The sequence below is a fragment of the Capricornis sumatraensis genome, chromosome 10 (genome assembly GCF_032405125.1).
Source record: "Capricornis sumatraensis isolate serow.1 chromosome 10, serow.2, whole genome shotgun sequence".
Taxonomy (NCBI): domain Eukaryota; kingdom Metazoa; phylum Chordata; class Mammalia; order Artiodactyla; family Bovidae; genus Capricornis; species Capricornis sumatraensis.
The window spans coordinates 84,752,386-84,771,511 of record NC_091078.1 but is presented as its reverse complement, the minus strand read 5'-3'; the positions used below and the strand labels follow the sequence as shown (position 1 = coordinate 84,771,511).

Sequence of the window (19,126 nt, the reverse complement as noted above, 5' to 3'; positions counted from 1 at the left end):
AGCGAAGGTTGGTTAGCCAAGCGTATGAGAGAGAACTCCTTATGCAAACATTTTACCAGACAGTTCCAATCACTAGAGAAGTGATGTCAATTCTTTTATTAGGATTTTTTTTTTAAATTCATTCATTTCTTTGGCTGTGCTGGGTCTTAGTTGCGGCATGTGGGATCTTGAGTTACAAAATCCAGGATCTTTAGTTGTGGCATACAGACTCTAGTTCCCTAACCAAGGATTGAACCCGGGTCCCCTGCATTGGGAGCAAAGAGTCTTAGCCACTGGACCACCAGGATAGTCCCTATCAGGAAATTTTTTTAATTGTGAAATCTGCTATGTGTATAATGCTTGAGAAAAGTATGCAGTCTTCTTCCAGATAAGTTAAATTGTGACTTCTTCAGGAGAATGAAAGGGGCTTTGACTCTTCATACATCCCACTAATCACTTTTCAAAATCAAATGTTCCATGCTCACTGGTCTCCCATTGTTACTCTGGGAAGATAAAGCACAGTTGAATGTTAAGACCTAGCTATCAGCCCCGTTCTGGTAGTCTGTCTTCTAAGATATTGAAGTAGTCACAAACTTCTGTCCTTTAAGACCACCATCATCATCATTATTTTGGCCACGCTGTGCAGCTTGCAAGATTTTAGTTCCCCAACCAGTGATTGAACCCACGCCATGGCAGTTGATCCATATTATTATTAAATTGATATTATTATTATTAATATCTGCAAGTATTTTTAAAAAATCTACTGTTTCCGTCTTTGGGGTAATCTTTTGAAACACCAAGCTTGCGTTATATCTTCACTGCAGTTATTAATGAATTACATTTTCACTCTAATTTTTAATGAAACATTATATATAATATGTCATCTGCAAATTATATTCAGTGTATTATGCCACTTATTCTTTTAGACTTTCATCATATGTAGCTTTTTAAAATTAGAACTCAGCTCATTGAATTAGCCTGTTTATAGAGCATGTTGAAAGGGCTTTTCCAAATGTGCCTACTGTCAAACACAAATGTCCTTATAAATGTTTTTCTCTGGAAACTAGAAAATCTAACTTTCTAACAAGAACATTACAAAACAAAATGTTGCTGCTAACCAGTAGTTTAGAAATCCAGAAATGATTCGTCCCTTTCCCGCAGTTAAAACACATCTTAATAATTTGAAGGTCACTGGCTTCCGCAGGGTGTCAGCACATAAAGGGATTTTAAACATGCAGTTTAAAACCCTTGGGATTAAACCAACCTTGTTGGCATATTTTATTTATACAGAGATTATCTCCAAAGGAGATTCATTGGTCTTTCGACTATAATGAAGCCGTTTCTTTATTGACTTCATTGTGTCATAAATGAAAAGAGATTTCTTTTTTATGGCAGGAAATAAAATGTCCTCATCTCCACAGCACTCCTTGCATCCTAAGAGTCTGATTTAGATAAAAATCTATTGTGTCCTAAATCAGGAGCTAAAACATCTCAGTAATCGTATTTGCTATTTGCTTTATCTTCTTAAGTTGACACAGGTATTACCAAGCACAGAGAGAGGCCTGAACTTGGCTTCTGAGATGAGAGGCTGATCCCTCCTCAGAAAGGAAGGAGACTGTTCTCAACATTAAGGTCTGTCCACTACAGGGCTGGTTAGCAGTCCGTGAAAACAGCCCAGTCATGGGGCTTGGGGTCAGGAAGATGCCTGAGTATGACTGAACTGGACCCAAGTACTAGGCTCTCCCTACCCTCATATCGATTTTGTTGGGATTTGGAACAGGGTTGAAGGAAATGCTAAGTGTTAAATGAAGTTTGCACAGATTGGCCTCAGTAAGTGACTGAAGGGCTTCTGGAATCTTCATGGTAAATTTATATGTATACCCACAGCCTGCCAGAGTAAACAAGCAGCAATAATTTTCTGAAAACAGACCTTAGGCCAGTCAACCCTACGGCTAAGCTTCTTGGAAGGCAGGAAGGTAAATACCATGGTGTTTTATTTACCTGGCATCTTCAGGGTGACCAGAATATCAGTGTGAATTTTCCAGGTAAACCAGAGTTTACCTATGAAGCCAAAATGATTCATTTTAGCCCATTTTTGTTGGAGAACTTCTTTAACACGTATTGTATGCTTTTCTGCCCTCTCACTGTATATGTTCAGTTTAAGACCTAGAGAGGTCACATTAAGGCCCAAGAAGCCAGCTTTGGGGTCAGCCTGGCCCAGCCAATTGATGGCAGTGGACCTTGGCCAGGTTCTTTGTTTCTCCTAGCCCCCAGATCATAGGATCTCGCATGCATAGCGATTCTCACCTCATAGTAAATCACAGCTTTACTATGATTTACTATGGCACTTACTAAATGCCAAGCTCTCTGGTAAGTACTTATGTTTTCCAGTTTGTTCTGCATAGCTCTCTGAATTAGCTGGTTCTGATTCCCAATTAGATGAGGAACTACAGTCACAGAGAGGTAAGGTCCTGTATCACCAGGCTGATTGATTCTGGCTTTTTCCATTTACACCACTATCTCTGGGTACCTGATGCACAGGAAGCATTCTGGCCGCAGTGGCAGGTGAGAATAAGGGCTACACAGTTACACCGAGTTGCAGTCTAAAGACCCTACCACCCTGCAGCGTGCTAGGCGAGGCCCTCTGCAGCGCCCCCCTGTGGTGGATGTTCAGGGACCACCTCAGGTGCTGATCTTTTTTCTTTGCCATTTCAAAGGAAAAATTACTGAGTTTTTCCTTTTGGTTTATCTGTTGTTCCTTAATACTAAGAGTCTGCAAATTTAGCATGGGTGAGTTTTCTCTAACGGAATGAGTCTGAGCATGCAAGCACAACAGAGATATAACCACAGATTTTAGAAGCAACTTTTCTTTTTTTTCTTTCTGTTTTTATTGAAGTATAGTTGATTCACAATGTTGTGCTAGTTTCTGGTGTACAGCAAAGTGATTCAGTTATATAGACACACCCATGTATATGTATTCATTTTCATGTTCTTTTCCATTATAGTTTATTGCAAGATATTGAATATAGTTCCCTGTGCTATATAGTAGGGGCTTACTGCTTACCCCTTCTATATATAGTAGTGTATATATGTCAGTCCCAAACTCCTGATTTATCCCTCCTCCGTTCACTTCCCGCTTTGGTAACTGCATGTTTGTTTTCTGTCTTGTGACTCTGTGTCCATTTTATAAATAAATTTGTTTGTATCACATTTTAGATTCTACGTGTAAATAATATCATATGGTGTTTGTCTTTTTCTTTCTGACTTCCTTCAGTCAGTATGACAGTCTCTAGGTCCATCCATGTTGCTGCAGATGACAAAATTTTATTATTTGTTATGGTTAAGCTGTATTCCCATTGTGGGGGGGGTGTGTGTGTGTATATATATATATATATATATATTACCGTTATCTTCTTCATTCATTTGTCAGTGGACACTTAGTTTGTAAAAGCAACTTTTCTTTATGTTCACATGCATTTTTCTCTATTTTTTGCAGTTTTGCATTTGAGGTCAACATTAACCAGCTCTTTCCTCCCTCTTGGAATCTCTCACGTTCATACTTTGCTTTCAGCGGAGGTTCAGCCTCTTAAAATGCTCTGCTTTTGATCCATATGAACCAGAAACTAATTTCAGGCTTGATCAGAAGTGGTACATAAGGATGTTTTGTTGTGGACTGACCAAAATAAAGGACCTCTTATGTGCTGGATTTAATTCCAACCACAAAAGGCTAAAATCTTGGAACAAAGTATAAATAATGTTATTTAAGACCAACAAGCCCACTTTTCCTGAGCCTTAACTAACTGTATCAAATATTTTGTAACAGGGTAATGTAGTGGTGATAGTACTTATCCCATTTTTGCCTTATTTAAACCTTTGGTATCTGAAAGCTCTATACTTAAAAATACTGGCACAAAATTATACTGTGTAGAAACATTTTATCAGATTAACAGACACGCTCTGCCTAATTGCTTGCTTTCCCTTGCAACTGTGTTCCGAGAATGAAGGCGGTGTGTCCCATCACATGGAAGCACAGGCTTTGGGCTTAATACACCAGGATTCGAATGTCAGCTCTGCTGCTTAGTAATGGCGTCGCTTTGGACAAGTTGCCTCAGGTTCCTTACGTGTAAATTGAAGACAACGGCATCCTCTGCGCCTAGTCCTTGTGAAGATAAGTGTATGCAAAAGGCTGAGCATAATCCCTGGCAGTCAGTAAGGGCTTGCTTCACATTTCTTTCAACTCTGTCATTAGACATTTCACTGTGTCATAGTAATCCAACGTCTAACCTGTGGTCAGTGAAACCATCTTTGTTTTTGTTTAAATCGTTTATTTATTTGTCTGTGCCAGGTCTTAATTACAGCACGTAGGATCTTCATTTGTGGCATGGGAACTCTTAGCTGTGGCATACGGGATCTAGCTCCCTGACTCGCCCAGGGATGGAACCTGTGCCCTCTGCACTGGGGGATGCTGAGTCTTAGCCACTGGACCACCAAGGAAGTCCCAAGGCATCTTTACTTTGATTCCAGCTCTTTTCCTCTTCTTCATGTCCCTCCCTGTTCACCAAGTTATCAAACCCATCCGTTTTAAGACACTGCCAGTCTTCACCTTGTCACTTCACATGGTCCTTGCTCTCACTTTCTTATGTTCAGCAGAACACATGTTGCCCTTGAGCAGACACCATCTCGCTAATATCTGGCTGAGTCCTAGGTGCTCACTAAACACCTCTTCCAGTGGTTTCCCCTTCACTGTGACCTAGACGACAGCCACTCTCTCCCACCAGAAGCACTCTTTGCCTGGCTCTCCAGCCAGCCGCCACCGCCATGCTCCAGGCTTCAGTCCATCTTTCCAAGCTTGTGTTTTCAACTCTTAAGATGAGTATTGAAAGCAGTGCCTATCTCTTAGGGATGTTGGGAGGAATGAGTGCTTGTAAACACATGTAAAGGGCACAGAAGGTGCCTGGTCCATAGTGCTGCTGATAGTTGTGACATTTGTTAATGAAACTCGGCTGTATAGGTGGAAATAACATCTCACAGATGGGTATCTTCTTGTAACACAGGCTTTCTGCAGATATAAACTGAGCAGATCAGGTCTACAATGCTGTCCTAATTGCTTGGCCTTCTGGCTAGTTAGAGTAATTTTATAATTATCTGGCTCATGTTGAGAGAAATTTAATAGGAAACCAGTGTAAGAGGAAAACTATTAGACCTTCTAATTAGCTTCAGCCTTATATTTATCTTAATATCGAAGGAAAAAAGATTTACGACCCTTCAGTTTCATTTATGTTGATTGAAAGACAAAAATGTGTTATCTGGGTGGTCACTATACCATGCGTGTTTGTGTGTGTGTATATATCTTTCTGTTTGGTTGTTTGGTAGTTTTGTGACGTTACTGGTGGTGCTTGGAAACCTAGAGGATTGTGATTAGACTTCTTTGGATAAGTAACCAAATTTGAGAGACTAGTGAGTCATGTATTTCCATATGCAGTTCTCGAACTGAGCTCTGCTGGGTCTTGCTGCTTCTAACCGTGGGAGGAATGGACCGACTGATTTATAGGCATGTGTAGTGTTAGCTTAGATAGTGTAGTTGAGCATTTTGTAGGAAAAAATAATAAATTGTTAACCTTAAAGTGATTTTTTTTTTTTTTTTAGTGATTCAAGCAGGACTCTGCCCTTTAAAACACTGTGGTATGTACCTTGGAGTAAAATAACTCTGAAGCTGAACTACAGTCTTATTTTGAACTAGAGTCCCTGTACTTAATCATGGCATGCGTGCCTGCTAAGTCGCTTCAGTTGTGTCTGACTCTTTGTGACCCCATGGACTGTAGCCTGCCAGGCTTATCTGTCCGTGAGATTCTCCAGGCAAGAATACTGGAGTGGGTTGCCATACCCTCCTCCAGGGAATCTTTCCAACCCAGATTTGGAACCCACATCTCTTGATATCTTCTGCATTGGCAGGAGGGTTCTTAACCACTAATGCTACCTGGGAGTCCATGTACTTAATCATGGCACCTGAAGTTTATTGGGGATTTCCAGTTCTAAACTATCATTACAGAATAAATGTTGCCCTCAACCTATTACACTATTTTTTTTAACCTTATTTTGTACTGGGGTATAGGTAAAGAATTCACCTGCAGTGCAGGAGACGCAAGTTCCATCCCTGGGCGGGAAGATCCCCTGGAGGAGGAAATGGCAACCCACTCCAGTATTCTTGCCTGGAATATCCCATGGATGGAGGAGCCTGCTGGGTTACAGTCCATGGGGTCTCAAAGAGTCAGACATGACTGAAGTGACTGGACACAAGTGCACATAGCCAATTAACAGTTTCGTGATAGTTTCAGGTAGGTGCAAGGGGACTCAGGCACACAACCTATAAACTATTAACCATGTCACTCCACTCTTGGAAACAGTGTCTTTCATGAAATGTCTTTCATTTCAAAACAGGAGAAAAGTGTTGCCTGCAGTCTGTAGGCTGGAGTGTTTGTGGGGCCAGGTTGTGTCCCATCTTATTTATGTCGCCTCTTGTTCAAAGATGAGTTTATTCTTGGGTTAACCTCTTAGATACACTCTAGTTTTGTACACATTAGCCTTTTCTCTACTTAAGATCTTTTCTTTGCCACTTGATCTTTATTATAGAATTTGCTTACTTCTAAACATTTTAAGTGAAGTGATCAGATAATTTGGGAAATTTTTCTTGAACTGTGCATTCTGCTAAATATTCCGGGGAAACATTTTGGCTCAGCTCACTTTGTTAATGCCGGTTACATCATTATGGGCGCTATAGATTTCTTGGGCGTGCAAAATGATTGCATATTCATGAACATCTTCAATCCTGAAATATTTGTAAATAACTTGGCAATTTTTTTTTTCATAAGGAGGCCTGTTAAAATGATTAGGTCTTTAATGGTTCACACAGAAAGAATTGGTACTTACAAAGCACCCCCTATTTGATAAGTCACATTTCTTCGCTAGGCAGTTTGGATTACGAACGTTTATAAGTCACCTTCCTTAAAGTATATGAGAGACGCTTCTTTTCCTCTTAGGAATGATTCAAGTTTGAAAATGTCAATAGATGCAAAAAGCCACCCTTAGAGCTTTGCTCTCTCGAAAGAAAGTCGAGAAGGAATGACATAGTCAATGTTAGCTGTCACCAGATGAAGAGAAATCAGATTGTCAAGCCTGGATCTCTAACACTCTTGCCAAAGTAGGACCTCATTTACACATACAGATCTTCATACCCTTTGCTAAGAAAAGCATCTGTGGCAGTTTAGATGTTTGTGCGTTTGCCAAAGATCTTTCACTCTGAATAAAGTAAATGTCATGTCTGTTGTTTATCTCAAATTCAGCAGAGTATTTTTAAAAGGAAATATTTGTGGGGGAGGGGCGAGGGAAGGAGAGAAGGGGGAGGTCGGGCAGCTCCAGTGGGTGGGGTGTGGCCGTCCTCAAGGTGCAGAGCAGAGATGAGTAAATCAGCGTAAAACGCGCACAAGGCTCACGAACTGAAAACGTCCTTTTGAAGTGACAGCATTACAAATAAATTGGAATGTGGAGTCTTCCCGAATTTGTACCTAGTTCTGTCAACACCAAAAGAAAATCCAGTTAATTCCATCAAACTGGTTGTTTGGCATTGTGTAGACACAGCTGTCTCGCACGAAAATTGTGAACACGTAAACGTAGATGGCAGTGTACCCAAAGCCAGCTGGTTCAATGGCACCTGTCTGGGACTGTCTGTGATTGTGTATAAAGATTGCATAGACTTCAAAGATCAGAAACAGAACTGAGTTGTTCCAACTTCAAGCTGGACCCCACTGAACAGCAAATTCTTGAAAAACCTGGGTCGTGATAACATTTCTTAACAAACAAGTACACTTGGTAAATTCAATTTTAGTTAAAAGTATGATGTGGTGCTTTAAGTATGTAAATTTCCTTGAATATGAAAACTAAAGGTAATTCTTTATAGACCATTTTAAAAACCATACTTAGCTGTTCAGTTCAGTTCAGTTCAGTCGCTCAGTCGACTCTTTGCAACCCCATGAATTGCAGCACGCTAGGCCTCCCTGTCCATCACCTACTCCTGGAGTTTACTCAAACTCATGTCCATCGAGTCGGTGATGCCATCCAGCCATCTCATCCTCTCTCGTCTCCTTCTCCTCCTGCCCCCAATCCCTCCCAGCATCAGAGTGTTTTCCAATAAGCATTCAAAAATCATAATGAGACCCTAATGTCAAGTAAATCCAGAGAAGGCATTTTTCTGAAAGATGTCTATTTCCGGTAATACAATTATATCACTCTTTGTAGAAATCAAACACCTGTCTTCAGGAATTCCCTTATTGGTGTCATTTGTTTCTGAAAGAAATCTATGTGACTCTGAATATTATTTTATTCCTACAGATGACATGGAAGCCATTCCTGTCAAACAGTTTGTGAAACACATCGGTGAGCTCTATTCTAATAACCAGCACGGGTTCTCCGAGGATTTTGAGGTATGCTTTAAAACTGGACGTTCTTTCCAGAAAGCTAACTCTTCTTTTACAGGGATTTGTTTGTAAACTTGAAATGAATGTATCTCGAGCATCACAAAAGCAGTCACTGAGGAAAGTGGGGACTGGCTGTCTTTTCCTTACACTGAGAGTTCTCACGGGCCTTCCTTTCCCAGTACAAGTGAGTAAAGAGAGTTGGCTGCACACTTGCTGAACATGCACTTCTGTGAGAGAACAGACTCAGTGGCAGGAAAGAGGCAGACTCGGATTCTGCCTCCTGCATTCTCACTGGGACAGCGGTCATCATGCAGAGGACAGGCTCCAAACGCCACATCCGTTCTGGGAGGCACACGGTGCAGGGGAGACCACAGGATGTCAGTCTGAGGAGTCAGATGCCGGCTCCACCAGGCATGATCGTTCTGGAGTCAGTCATTTCACCTCTGATCCCCAGTTTCCTCATTTTTTATGATTTTCTTTATTTATGTGGCTGTGCTGGGTCTTTGCAGCTTCACAGGCTTTCTCTCACTATGGGGAGCAGGGGTCCCTTTCTAGTTGCGATACATCGGCTTCTTATTGTGACAACTTCTGGTTTTGCAGAGGACAAGCTCTAGGGTGTGCGGGCTTCGGTCTGTGCAGCTCCCAGGCGCTGAAGCACAGGCTCAGTAGCTGTGGCACACAGGCTTTAGCTATTCCATGGCACGGGGGACCTTCCCAGACCAGGGATCGAGCCCATGTCTTCTACACTGGCAGGCGGATTCTTCACCACCCAGCCACCAGGGAAGCCCCCCCCCCCCCGCCCTTCATTTTTGAAAATAGCAGTGACATCCTACCCCAACCATGTTGGCAGAAATGAATGATGAACATCCAGGAGAGTGCTGGGTTAACAGTTGCTGCTGCTAAGGCACTTCAGTTGTGTCTGACTGTGCACGACCCTATGGACCGCAACCCACCAGGCTCCTCCATCCATGAGATTTTCCAGGCAAGAGTACTGGAGTGGGCTGCCATTGCTTTCTCTGTTAACAGTTAAGCCCTTGCAAAAGTGGATTGTTCTTGTTTTCGCAATTCTTAAGCCCTGGAGAGGAGACACGGGTGAGCAGAGCCTCCTGATTTTGAGAGCTGGTGTGTAGGGAACAAGGAAGGTAGAGAGCAGCGCGCACCGCCCTGCCAGCTCCGGGTCCCGCGCCAGCTCGGCAGTGACAGGGTGTCAATGAGGAGCTATTAAACAGACTGCCCTTTTCTTCACTGAGGCGCTTCACTGAGGCACATCTCTGGCAGCACGAGTGGTGCTGAGGGGGCCAAGTTTTCGTGGCGGCTCAGCTGTCTTCTAGCTTTGTGGGTAAGTCAGTTCCTTTCTGTCTCATTTCTCCTTTAAAATGGAAATGATGCCGAGGGTGCTAACCTGCCCACCTCTTTTCACAAAATTGGTCCGGGGGCTCACTTGGAATAATGGAAGGGAAGCCCTTGGAGATCACCTAGGAGCCATACGGCTGGGAGGCTCAATTATTTTCGCACAGAGGAAGAGAGAGAAAAAAGAAGACCAGAAGCCCTGTTTCTATGCAAATTGGGGAGTCCCTGAAGGCCATCCTAAAGGCAATTATATTGACAACTTGTTTTAAACGAAGTCCCTCTCCTAGCTTTTTGGTTCTTTGTTTTATTTCTGGAGCAGAAGCAGAGCAAAGGTGGTAGAGAGAAGGACCCCTCTGATGTATTCTGCAGAGTCATATGTTTCCTGGAAAAAGCGAAAACACACGTCCAGTGCTTAATGCGGCTATTAGATGCTGGCCCCAAAAAAGGTGCCTGTCCAAGTACAGAGCACATGGTGTGAAGTCAGACATTTTGCATTCATGAGGACAGCACATGTGTGGGGTGTTCGAGTGATTTAGTTCAATTGACTGTTGGCTGGATGACTGAGCAAGAATATTGAGGCATTTAACAATGTTGATGGTATTCCGGACAAACATTCATCCTCTCGAGACGAGAATTTGATCAGGATGATCAAATGCAGCTCCAGTTTCTCAATTATTTATGATTTGAGACCCCAGTGCTATTCATCACAGCTGGTTTTGACACCATTTAATTATTCAAAATAATCAGCTACACCTCTGTAAACTGGCTCTGACTTAAAATGGGCTTCACTGCATCAAAATCATGCCTCTTAACAAATCCTGGGCATCTGCACCCTATTTCTGGCCTAAAAAAAAAAATTACTGCGTCTGTAGCTTTTGTCACCTATATTGAAGTCTGTAGCTTATCACCTGGTATGTTTGGGACTGGAAGAGGGAGGGCACGAGAAGGGTGGCTTTGTTCTATCATTGTTATTTCACAGTCTGTGCTGGTTTGAAAGGTTTCAAGTCAGGGCTCTTCACCCTAGCAAGAACATCCTTTCTTCCAAAAAGAATAGTAAGACATTCATGCAGAGAAGGAAATGAGACAGTAGGAAAGCCTACTACTATACTGTCAGTCTTCTAATTTAGGAGAAATTTGAAGTATTTTAAAACGGTAGTGCTCCTTTTGCATAGCTCTGCTAAAAAAGACAACGGTAATAGTATCTTTAACAAACTATCAAGGCTGGATTTTTTGGCTGTACCACACAGCTTGATCTCCATTCCCTGACCAGGGACTGAACCCAAGTGCTCAGCAGCCCTGAACAGTGGACCACGAGGAGATTCCCTTATCAAGGCTATTTTATAGCCAAGAGATAGTCATAGACTGTAAAAAAATAATAATGATAATAAGGTCAGGACAAGAGATTTTGTGTAATTCAACAAGAATAAAACAAAACCCTCATCCTGTTAAGAGAGTAGAAACCTCAACTCCAGATTTCTGGGTCCTTTTATGTGGAATAATTACAGCTGGTGTCTGCTTGGCACCATTGCTCAGATTATTTCACTCATTCCTCAGAAATAACCCCTGTGAGCTGTGAGCTGTTTTGTCCCCATTTTGCAGATGAGGAAGACTGAGGCATTGGTTAGTTCAGTAATGAAGTGGCAGCAGTAGGACCACTTTCTGATCAGTAAGACCAAAGCTTTCGGATTCAAGCCCACATGTTTAACCCTAAGGCCATCCAGACTCTTCATTTAACTAAGTAGTGTCCTATAGTGAGGAGAATTAACCAAGATGATCAGTGATTGTCTAAAACTGATCATGCAGCTGATGGACCAGTAAATTCCTTGGCAAAAAAAGTAGGAGAGGGAGGTTAGAATAAAGGAGCTACCCCACCCCCCTCCCCGTCCCACAGCTAAGAATACTAGGAGCCCAATACATGATCTTCATGGTCTAGATCCTTCCCAAAGGGCTGAGAATCTGACTTACAAAAATCTTACGTAACTTCTGAATAGAGGCCTGAAATTAGTCCAAGAACGAATGTTAAGATTATAGAGAAAACCACTTAACAGTTATTATTTGCCCATGTTGTTATTCAGTTGCTCAGTCATGTCTGACTCTGTGCCCCCATGGACTGCAGCATACCAGGCTTCCCTGTCCTTCACTATCTCCCAGAGATTGCTCAGATTCATGTCTGTTGAGCCCATGATGCCATCCAACCATCTCATTCTCTGTCGTCCCCTTCTCCTCTTGCCCTCAATCTTTCCCAGTATCAGGGTCTTTTCCAATTTGCCCATGAAAAGGCATTGAAGCCAGTCATTCTACAGTTACTGAGTACCTGCTATTCTCTGGATGTTTTATAAGGCACAAAGATGGATTGGACAGAGAACTTGCCCTCAGAGAGTTCATTCTGGTTGGGGGAGACCAGAGTGAACACAGCTAATGCAGAAAGAGGTCAAAGCAAAAGAAGTGCCAATCCAGGAATGAAGTTCTGCCAGGGAAGCAGAGGAGAAAGGCTGCTAGGAATTTTGATTGGGTTTTTCTGCGAAACTTCTATTATTGCCCCATTTTGTTTTCAGATCATGGAGGGAAATGGAAAAAAAAAATGGTGAATACCTGTCATATGTTCAGAACTTTGCTGCTTAAGGAGAATGAGAAATGATCTGCTGGTAATTTTGAGTCTTTGTCTAGAGGTGATGCTGAATGCAAGCTTTTTGTCCTTGTCAGATAAATTTTGGAGGCTGTTAAAAAGCTGGAGACATTATACCTCTAGCAGATTTTGCAGTCCCTGGAAATAGCATCAATCCTGGTGTCAGGATAGTGTTCAGTCCCTATTCCCTTGACTACCTTAGCTGACTTCAGCCTCACTCTTCCCCCGCCTCCCAGGTCATAATCAAGGAGTCTTCCAGAGGCTCGGTGCTAGCAAATAATCTTTCAAAATCAGCGGAGCTTCAAGGCCCTGTGGGTCAGCAGAATTAATAGGCAGAGGTCAGGAGCATCACAGGCTTAAAAGTGGAGTGCAGAGATGAGGCCAGAGGTCCAATACCCCCTTGATACGATCCTTTGGGGGATCAAGTCTGTTAAAATGAACTCCAGCTCAGCTGAATTTGGGCCCGTTGGTCATACTACATCAAGAGAACAACGCTTTGTCCACCCGAGCCCAGGCACCAAGGGGCCAGTGGCCACAATGGCCTTAGGTAAGATGCAGAGTTCCCTTGTTGCTGATGACACATACTAGGGAGTTCCTGACAGAGGCAGAAAACTGCAGAAAGAAGGCTGCCTGCAGGTTGGCAGTTTCCTCAGCCTCAGTGACAAAATGCCAGTGTGGGCCTTACATGACCCGAAGGAAAACTTTGCAAACCCTTATCATGAAAGAAATCCTAGGTGATGAAGCTGCGGTTTTTAAGTTGAGGCTCTTAAGAAGAGTGAGGGAAAAAGTACGTTAGCCAAGTTGTACAGGAAAAAATAATTCTGTTTTATAGACCAGCTGCAGGATGATAGACATTGGGATAGTTTCTTCAGAGATGGGTTGATTTTCCGGAGGGTAAGGCAGACACTTGAGATAAGGACATGTGGATTTAGAGGGGCATGAAGAGCAGCACAGGCTTTCCTGAATAAGGAAAATTGCGGTGAAGCAGAGAGTAGGAGGTCGTACAGGCTGTTCAAAGGGCACCGAGTTAAAACTGTCCGGCGTTGGAAAGGAAGAGGTACATAGGTGGGGGCCCTGAAAGCCTGACCCGGGGATTTGGAATCTCTCTAAGAGATGTCTGAACAAGAAAAGAACATAGGTAAACAACCTTTGAAGAAAACCAGTGTGGCCGTAGTGGTCGCCTGAGCGGAGAGGAGGAGAGGCCGGAAGATGGTGTGACCAGTACCTGGTGAGGGCCAGCTCTGTGTCCAAATTCAGCAAGCACTGCGCTGTGGTCCTGACTTATCCTCATGCAGGACAGGCCCCTGAACATAGATGGGGGTGGTCTGAGCTCAGATACTAAGGCTGTTATACACACTCGGCCTAACCCTTGGTCACCAGGTCCAAAATATTTCCTTCTCAGCTTGCTTCACTGTGAAGCTGAGTAACCTGAAAGATTTCTAGATCTGTTTCGGCTTTTTTTTTTTTTTTTTTTTTTTCCAATTAAGCTTCTGAATGGGAGGACAGGAAGTCAGCATGTGCCTTTGGACAGCCTCTTCCATCTACAGCTCCAGGCAGCAGATGATGCAGCCCGTATCATCTCCGAAGGATTCTGTATCTGTCAACTTGTACTTTTCTTTTTTTTCTCTTTTGGTTCATTTTTTGAAGTTATGCTTTGTTGTAGATCCCTTGTTTTCAGTTGACTCTTCTTGGTGGTGGTATGTCCTGGTTATTTGCATAGTATTCATTTTGAGAATTCCAGCCCTGTTATAGAGACAGTAAAGTGCAAACAAGCTTAAATCTTCAACTTTTTATTTGGGTACTGACTAAGTAACTGCACTATACACATTCTATTGGCCAGTGTCACTTCAAAGGGTCTTAACACCTATTAAAATCACATTAACTTTGAAATGCCAGTTCAGCTGGAGAAAAAGCACTCCAGGATCGGATGATATTATCAGCATCTAAATGAACCAGGCGGTACTGCAAGGAATTACAGATGACATTATTACCCACAAGACAAAATCAGAAGGCCGTAGGCCAACCCCTTGGGTTCTCGTAAAATCAGATGTAGCATTATTTATGGCCATTCTTTGTTTTCTGTCATTCATGTAATTGGAAAAGTGAAATAGAGGTGACAGATCAGATTAAGGGTTTTAGAGAGCGCAGAGTTTGATTGGCCATATTGAATGGCCGCTTTAAACAGTGCAGACAGCTGCTCCCACACAGGCTCCGCCAATTGCATTAGACTGTAACAGAGGCCCCACCTCAGTCCAGTGAGTGTGGTCAGAGTCACACAATGGGGAAAAAAAATATCAATAAGGCAAATCTCCAACTAAAGTATTCAAAGCTGAAATCTCAGCACAAGATATCTGAACAGCTCAGCCCAGAAGAGGTACATGCCAAAGGTATGACCTTCAGAACCCAGGAACCAAAGCATGTCAGCTTATTTCACAGATTTGTGTACAGGCTGAATTAATGTCTTCCGGAATACAAATCCATTTTCAAAGGTTTTCTGCCCCTGAAACTGTTCAGAAGAGTACGCCTTCGGCTTTCAAGGCAATCCTGAATGGCAGATATTCTGAGTACGGCTACCATTGCTCCTGTTCCTAGAGATGTTAAAACAGCAGACTCATTAAATTATGCTCACATTTTATGTCTGTTTCAGAGAAAACAGCCAAAGGCACCCTTCAGGCCTTTTTAAACCAGCATTCAGCAAACTGTAGGTTATAAACCATTTTAGATAGAACAGCAGGTTTCAGAGTTTATCACATTTAGTAAAAGTAAAAAAAGCTAACACACGGTCATGAAATACACACGTTGTCCAGAGACATGTGTTGAACTAATGGATGTGGCTTTTCTCTCTCTCTCTTTCCTTCCTTCCTTCTCTCTCTCCCTTTTTTTTTTAAATATGTAATTTTGTGCATTTATTTTCGGCAGTGCTAGGTCTTCATTGCTGCGCGGGCTTTTCTGCAGTTGCAGTGAGCCAGGGCTTCGCTGCAGTGCTCTTGCTTCTCTTGGTGTGGTTGCTGGGCTCTAGAGCCCAGTAGGCGTGTGCACGGGCTTAGTGGCTCCGTGGCACCTGGGATCCTCCCAGACCAGGGATCAAAGCCATGTCTCCTGCATTGGCAGGCAGATTCTTTACCACGGAGCCATCTGGGAAGCCCCCTGTTTTTCTTCCTTTTGTTCTTTCTCATTCTTCCTTCCCCCGGGAATGCCTCCAATTCTGAAAAATTGTGTGTACATCCTCCAGGAATCAGGTGTCTGTGAGTATGGTTCTGAATATTTAGTGACCTGTTGTTTTTTGCCTTGGTTTTTTGATCATGGTTAGCCTCTCCTGAGTACTTTGTGAATATAAAAGACACCTGGTTCCTGATAGGTTTCATTGTGCATGATGAACATGCTGTGGACATCATCTGTACTTGCTGTGCAGGTCCTTTGTGCAGAAAAGTCTGCACACTCGTAAACTCAGTTACATCTGTCACATGTGAAAGGTTTTTCCTGATCCCCTCATGTCCCTTTGCCCTGCTCTTTGTCGCAGCTGTACACTCCAAATGACTTCCTTTATTAGTTAGCACCAGTGGTTTCTTGGGATTTGAAGCATATGATGTCGAAAAATTTGGCTTTTTTAACAATCTTTTATTGGGCTAATGGATAATGTTTCTATCCATGGCAAAGGTAATAGCAGAGGAGATTTGCTTCTCCCATGGCTGTTTTTATAAAGAAGGATCATGTAAGTAAAATTAGAGTTAAAAATTAGTGCATCAGAGCCATATATGGGTAAGTCAGATATGACAGTTTTTAGGTTCTAGGGGGAGCCTGGTGGGCTGCCGTCTATGGGGTCGCACAGAGTCAGACACAACTGAAGCGACTTAGCAGCAGCAACAGCAGTGTCATTTCAGGGCTTCCCAGGTATTGCTGGTGATAAAGAACCTGCTTGCCAGTTCAGGAGACATAAGAGATGTGGGTTCGATCCATGGGTCAGAAAGATCCCCTGGAGGTGAGCATGGCAACCCTTTCCAGTATTCTTGGCATGGAGAATCCCACAGACAGAGGAGCCTCGTGGGCTACAATCCATGGGGTCACAAAGAGATACGACTGAGGCAACTTAGCACACACACACTGTCATTTCAGGGCTGAGAATAGTCACTTGGTAGTGTGTTATAAAACAAGGCTGTGAGGACCATAATATAAGCATATTGCAAATCATGGTGGAGATGATTCTTCTGTCTGGAATATTCCTGTTCATCTTTTTAAGACCCAGGTGAATTATCTCCCATCTAAACCTTCATCTGTGTTCCTATCCATTTCTTCAGGCCTCTCTTCTCCTAATCACACTTGACTATTATCATGTTTTTTATGTTTTTCTCACCCATCTGACTGCAGCATATTCAAAAAGAGACACTTATTTCTGTAATCCCCATGCCTAGGTCAGATCTGGAATAAAATGGATGGTTGATGAATTAGTAAAGAATGAAATCCTTTTATTTTGTTTTCATCCTTCATACATCTGTTATGAATATGTTAGTATTCATTTCTGAAGTTGAGTTTGGGGAGGTGATGGTGGCCAGTGACTGGGGAGTGAGTAAAGGCTCTGGGCTTTTGGATGTTTGTAGTTTCTTGCTTTCAGCTGTTGTTCAGCATCTAAAAGCATGTCTAAAATTCTTGGTAACCTCCCTGTATATTTCCTTCTCTAGGAAGTCCAGCGCTGCACGGCTGATATGAACATCACTGCAGAACATTCCAATCATCCAGATAACAAGCACAAAAACAGATACATCAATATTTTAGCATGTGAGTAATAAACTTTAAACTATCTTCAACTGCAAGGAAATGAAATCTTCCTGCTGGGTATGAGCTGAAATGCAAGCAGTTGACATCAGGATGCCAAGAGGACATTACACTTGCAAGTTAACCTCTCATTGGCCCGTCTTCTTCAACAATGTGTAAGAAGAAGTGGGGACATCCTCTGCCCCCTTAGTGTTTCATGAAGCTGCCAGATCTTTGTTGTCATAATCAGGCGATCAAAGGAAATGTTCTGAGCTTTACTGTTTTTACATGAAGTGATTTCATATCCAGTGTTGGGAACCAAAGTTTGTCACGTGGCTAGCCTAACATTGTTTTTAACCAGTGAAAGCCAAGCCTTTTAATGCAAATGGAAATACTGAGAGCTGAATCGAGGAAGCTGAATTTCAGAGCAGTCTTTCAAAGAGTAGGTAATTGGTTTATTCCAGTCCTTGTGGCCTATGTGTTTAGTCCTGTCCAAAACATTTCCAGGGCCATGAGTACCCTGGAAGTTTAGGAGCAAATAAATAAGAGTTCTTACAGAGCCTCAAGGCTGCTAGGAGGACAGGCCACTTTTCACAGACACTGAGACTTGACTCACTGGCTGAAAATATTCACTTCGATATTAAGGGCAGGAGCACAGATGTTTATGGTTAACATACATACAGTTTCATGTAATAGTGTTTAAAGTTACACACTGCTGTAGACAGATTTTTAATAATACTTTAGTGAGATACAATTTATATAACATACAAAATTCACCCATTTTAAAGATAATTTGATTTTAAATTTAATTTCAGTGGTTTTTTATAGTCAAAGAGTTGTACAACCGTCACCACTATCTAATTTTAGAATATTTTAATCACCTCAACATGAAACCCCTTATCCATGAGCAGTCACTTCTAATTCTTCCTGCTCCCAAGTCCCTAAAAACCACATATTTACTTTCTTTCTCTGTGTATTTGCCTATTCTGTGTATTTCATCTAAATGGAATTATACTATACGTGCCCTTTGTGTCTAGATGCTTCTCCTCAGCATGATGTTGTTAAAAGGTACACATGGCGTTGTTTTTATGCCTGAATAATACTTCACAGTATAGATAGACCATATTTTGTTTATTCATTTCTAATTTGGTGGACATTTGTTTCTACTTTCTGTCATTAATAATACTGCTATGAACATTGGTGTATAAGGTTTTATATAGACATCTATTTTCAGTTCCCTGGGGATATATCCTTAGGAATAGAATACCTAGGTCTTATGGTAACTTTATGTTTAATATTTTGAGGAACTGCCCAACTGTTTACCAAAGTGGCTGCACCATTTTACATTCTCAGCAGCAATATATGCAGGTTGTAAGGTTTCCACATCCTTGCCAACACTTGTTACTTTGTATTTTTTTTTTCTGATAATAGCCATCATAATGAGCCTAAAGTGGTGTCTCACTGTAGTTTCACTTTTGATTGGCATTTCCCAGTGATTAGTGATGTTGAACGTTTTTTTCCTGTGTCTATTGTCCACCTTTCTGTCCTTTTTAGAGAAATGTCTATTTAGATCCTTTGCTCATTTTTATATTTGTTTACTCATCTTTCTATTGTTGAATTCTGTATACATTATAGATACAAATATCTTACATATATAATTTGCAAATATTTTATTACATTCGCTGTGTCATCTTTTCACTTCCTTGATAATGTCCTTTGAGGTACCAACTTTTAAAACTTCGGTGAAACCTGTTTTTTTTTTTTTGTTTGCTGTGCTCTTGTTGTCATATGTAATGAACCAATGCCTAATCCAAGATCATAAATATATACCTCTTTTGTTTTTTTTTTGTCAGCATCTTCTGGTCTTAGCTCTTACATCTAGGTCTTTGACCCGTTTGCGTTAATTTTTGTATACAGTGTGAGGTAGGGGTCTAGCTTCATTCTTCTGTAT

General features: G+C 41.9%; 1 protein-coding gene across 2 annotated transcripts in view; it reads left to right on the top strand.

Annotated features, from left to right (window-relative positions):
* The window catches only part of PTPRG (protein tyrosine phosphatase receptor type G), a 765,748-nt gene that overhangs the window by 711,432 nt on the left and 35,190 nt on the right, over positions 1 to 19,126 (top strand). For both annotated transcript variants that reach the window (XM_068983186.1, XM_068983185.1), the window contains 2 exons: positions 8,365 to 8,456; positions 17,103 to 17,199. In XM_068983186.1, the coding sequence (XP_068839287.1) occupies positions 8,365 to 8,456; positions 17,103 to 17,199 (189 nt within the window). The remainder of the gene's footprint in view (positions 1 to 8,364; positions 8,457 to 17,102; positions 17,200 to 19,126) is intronic.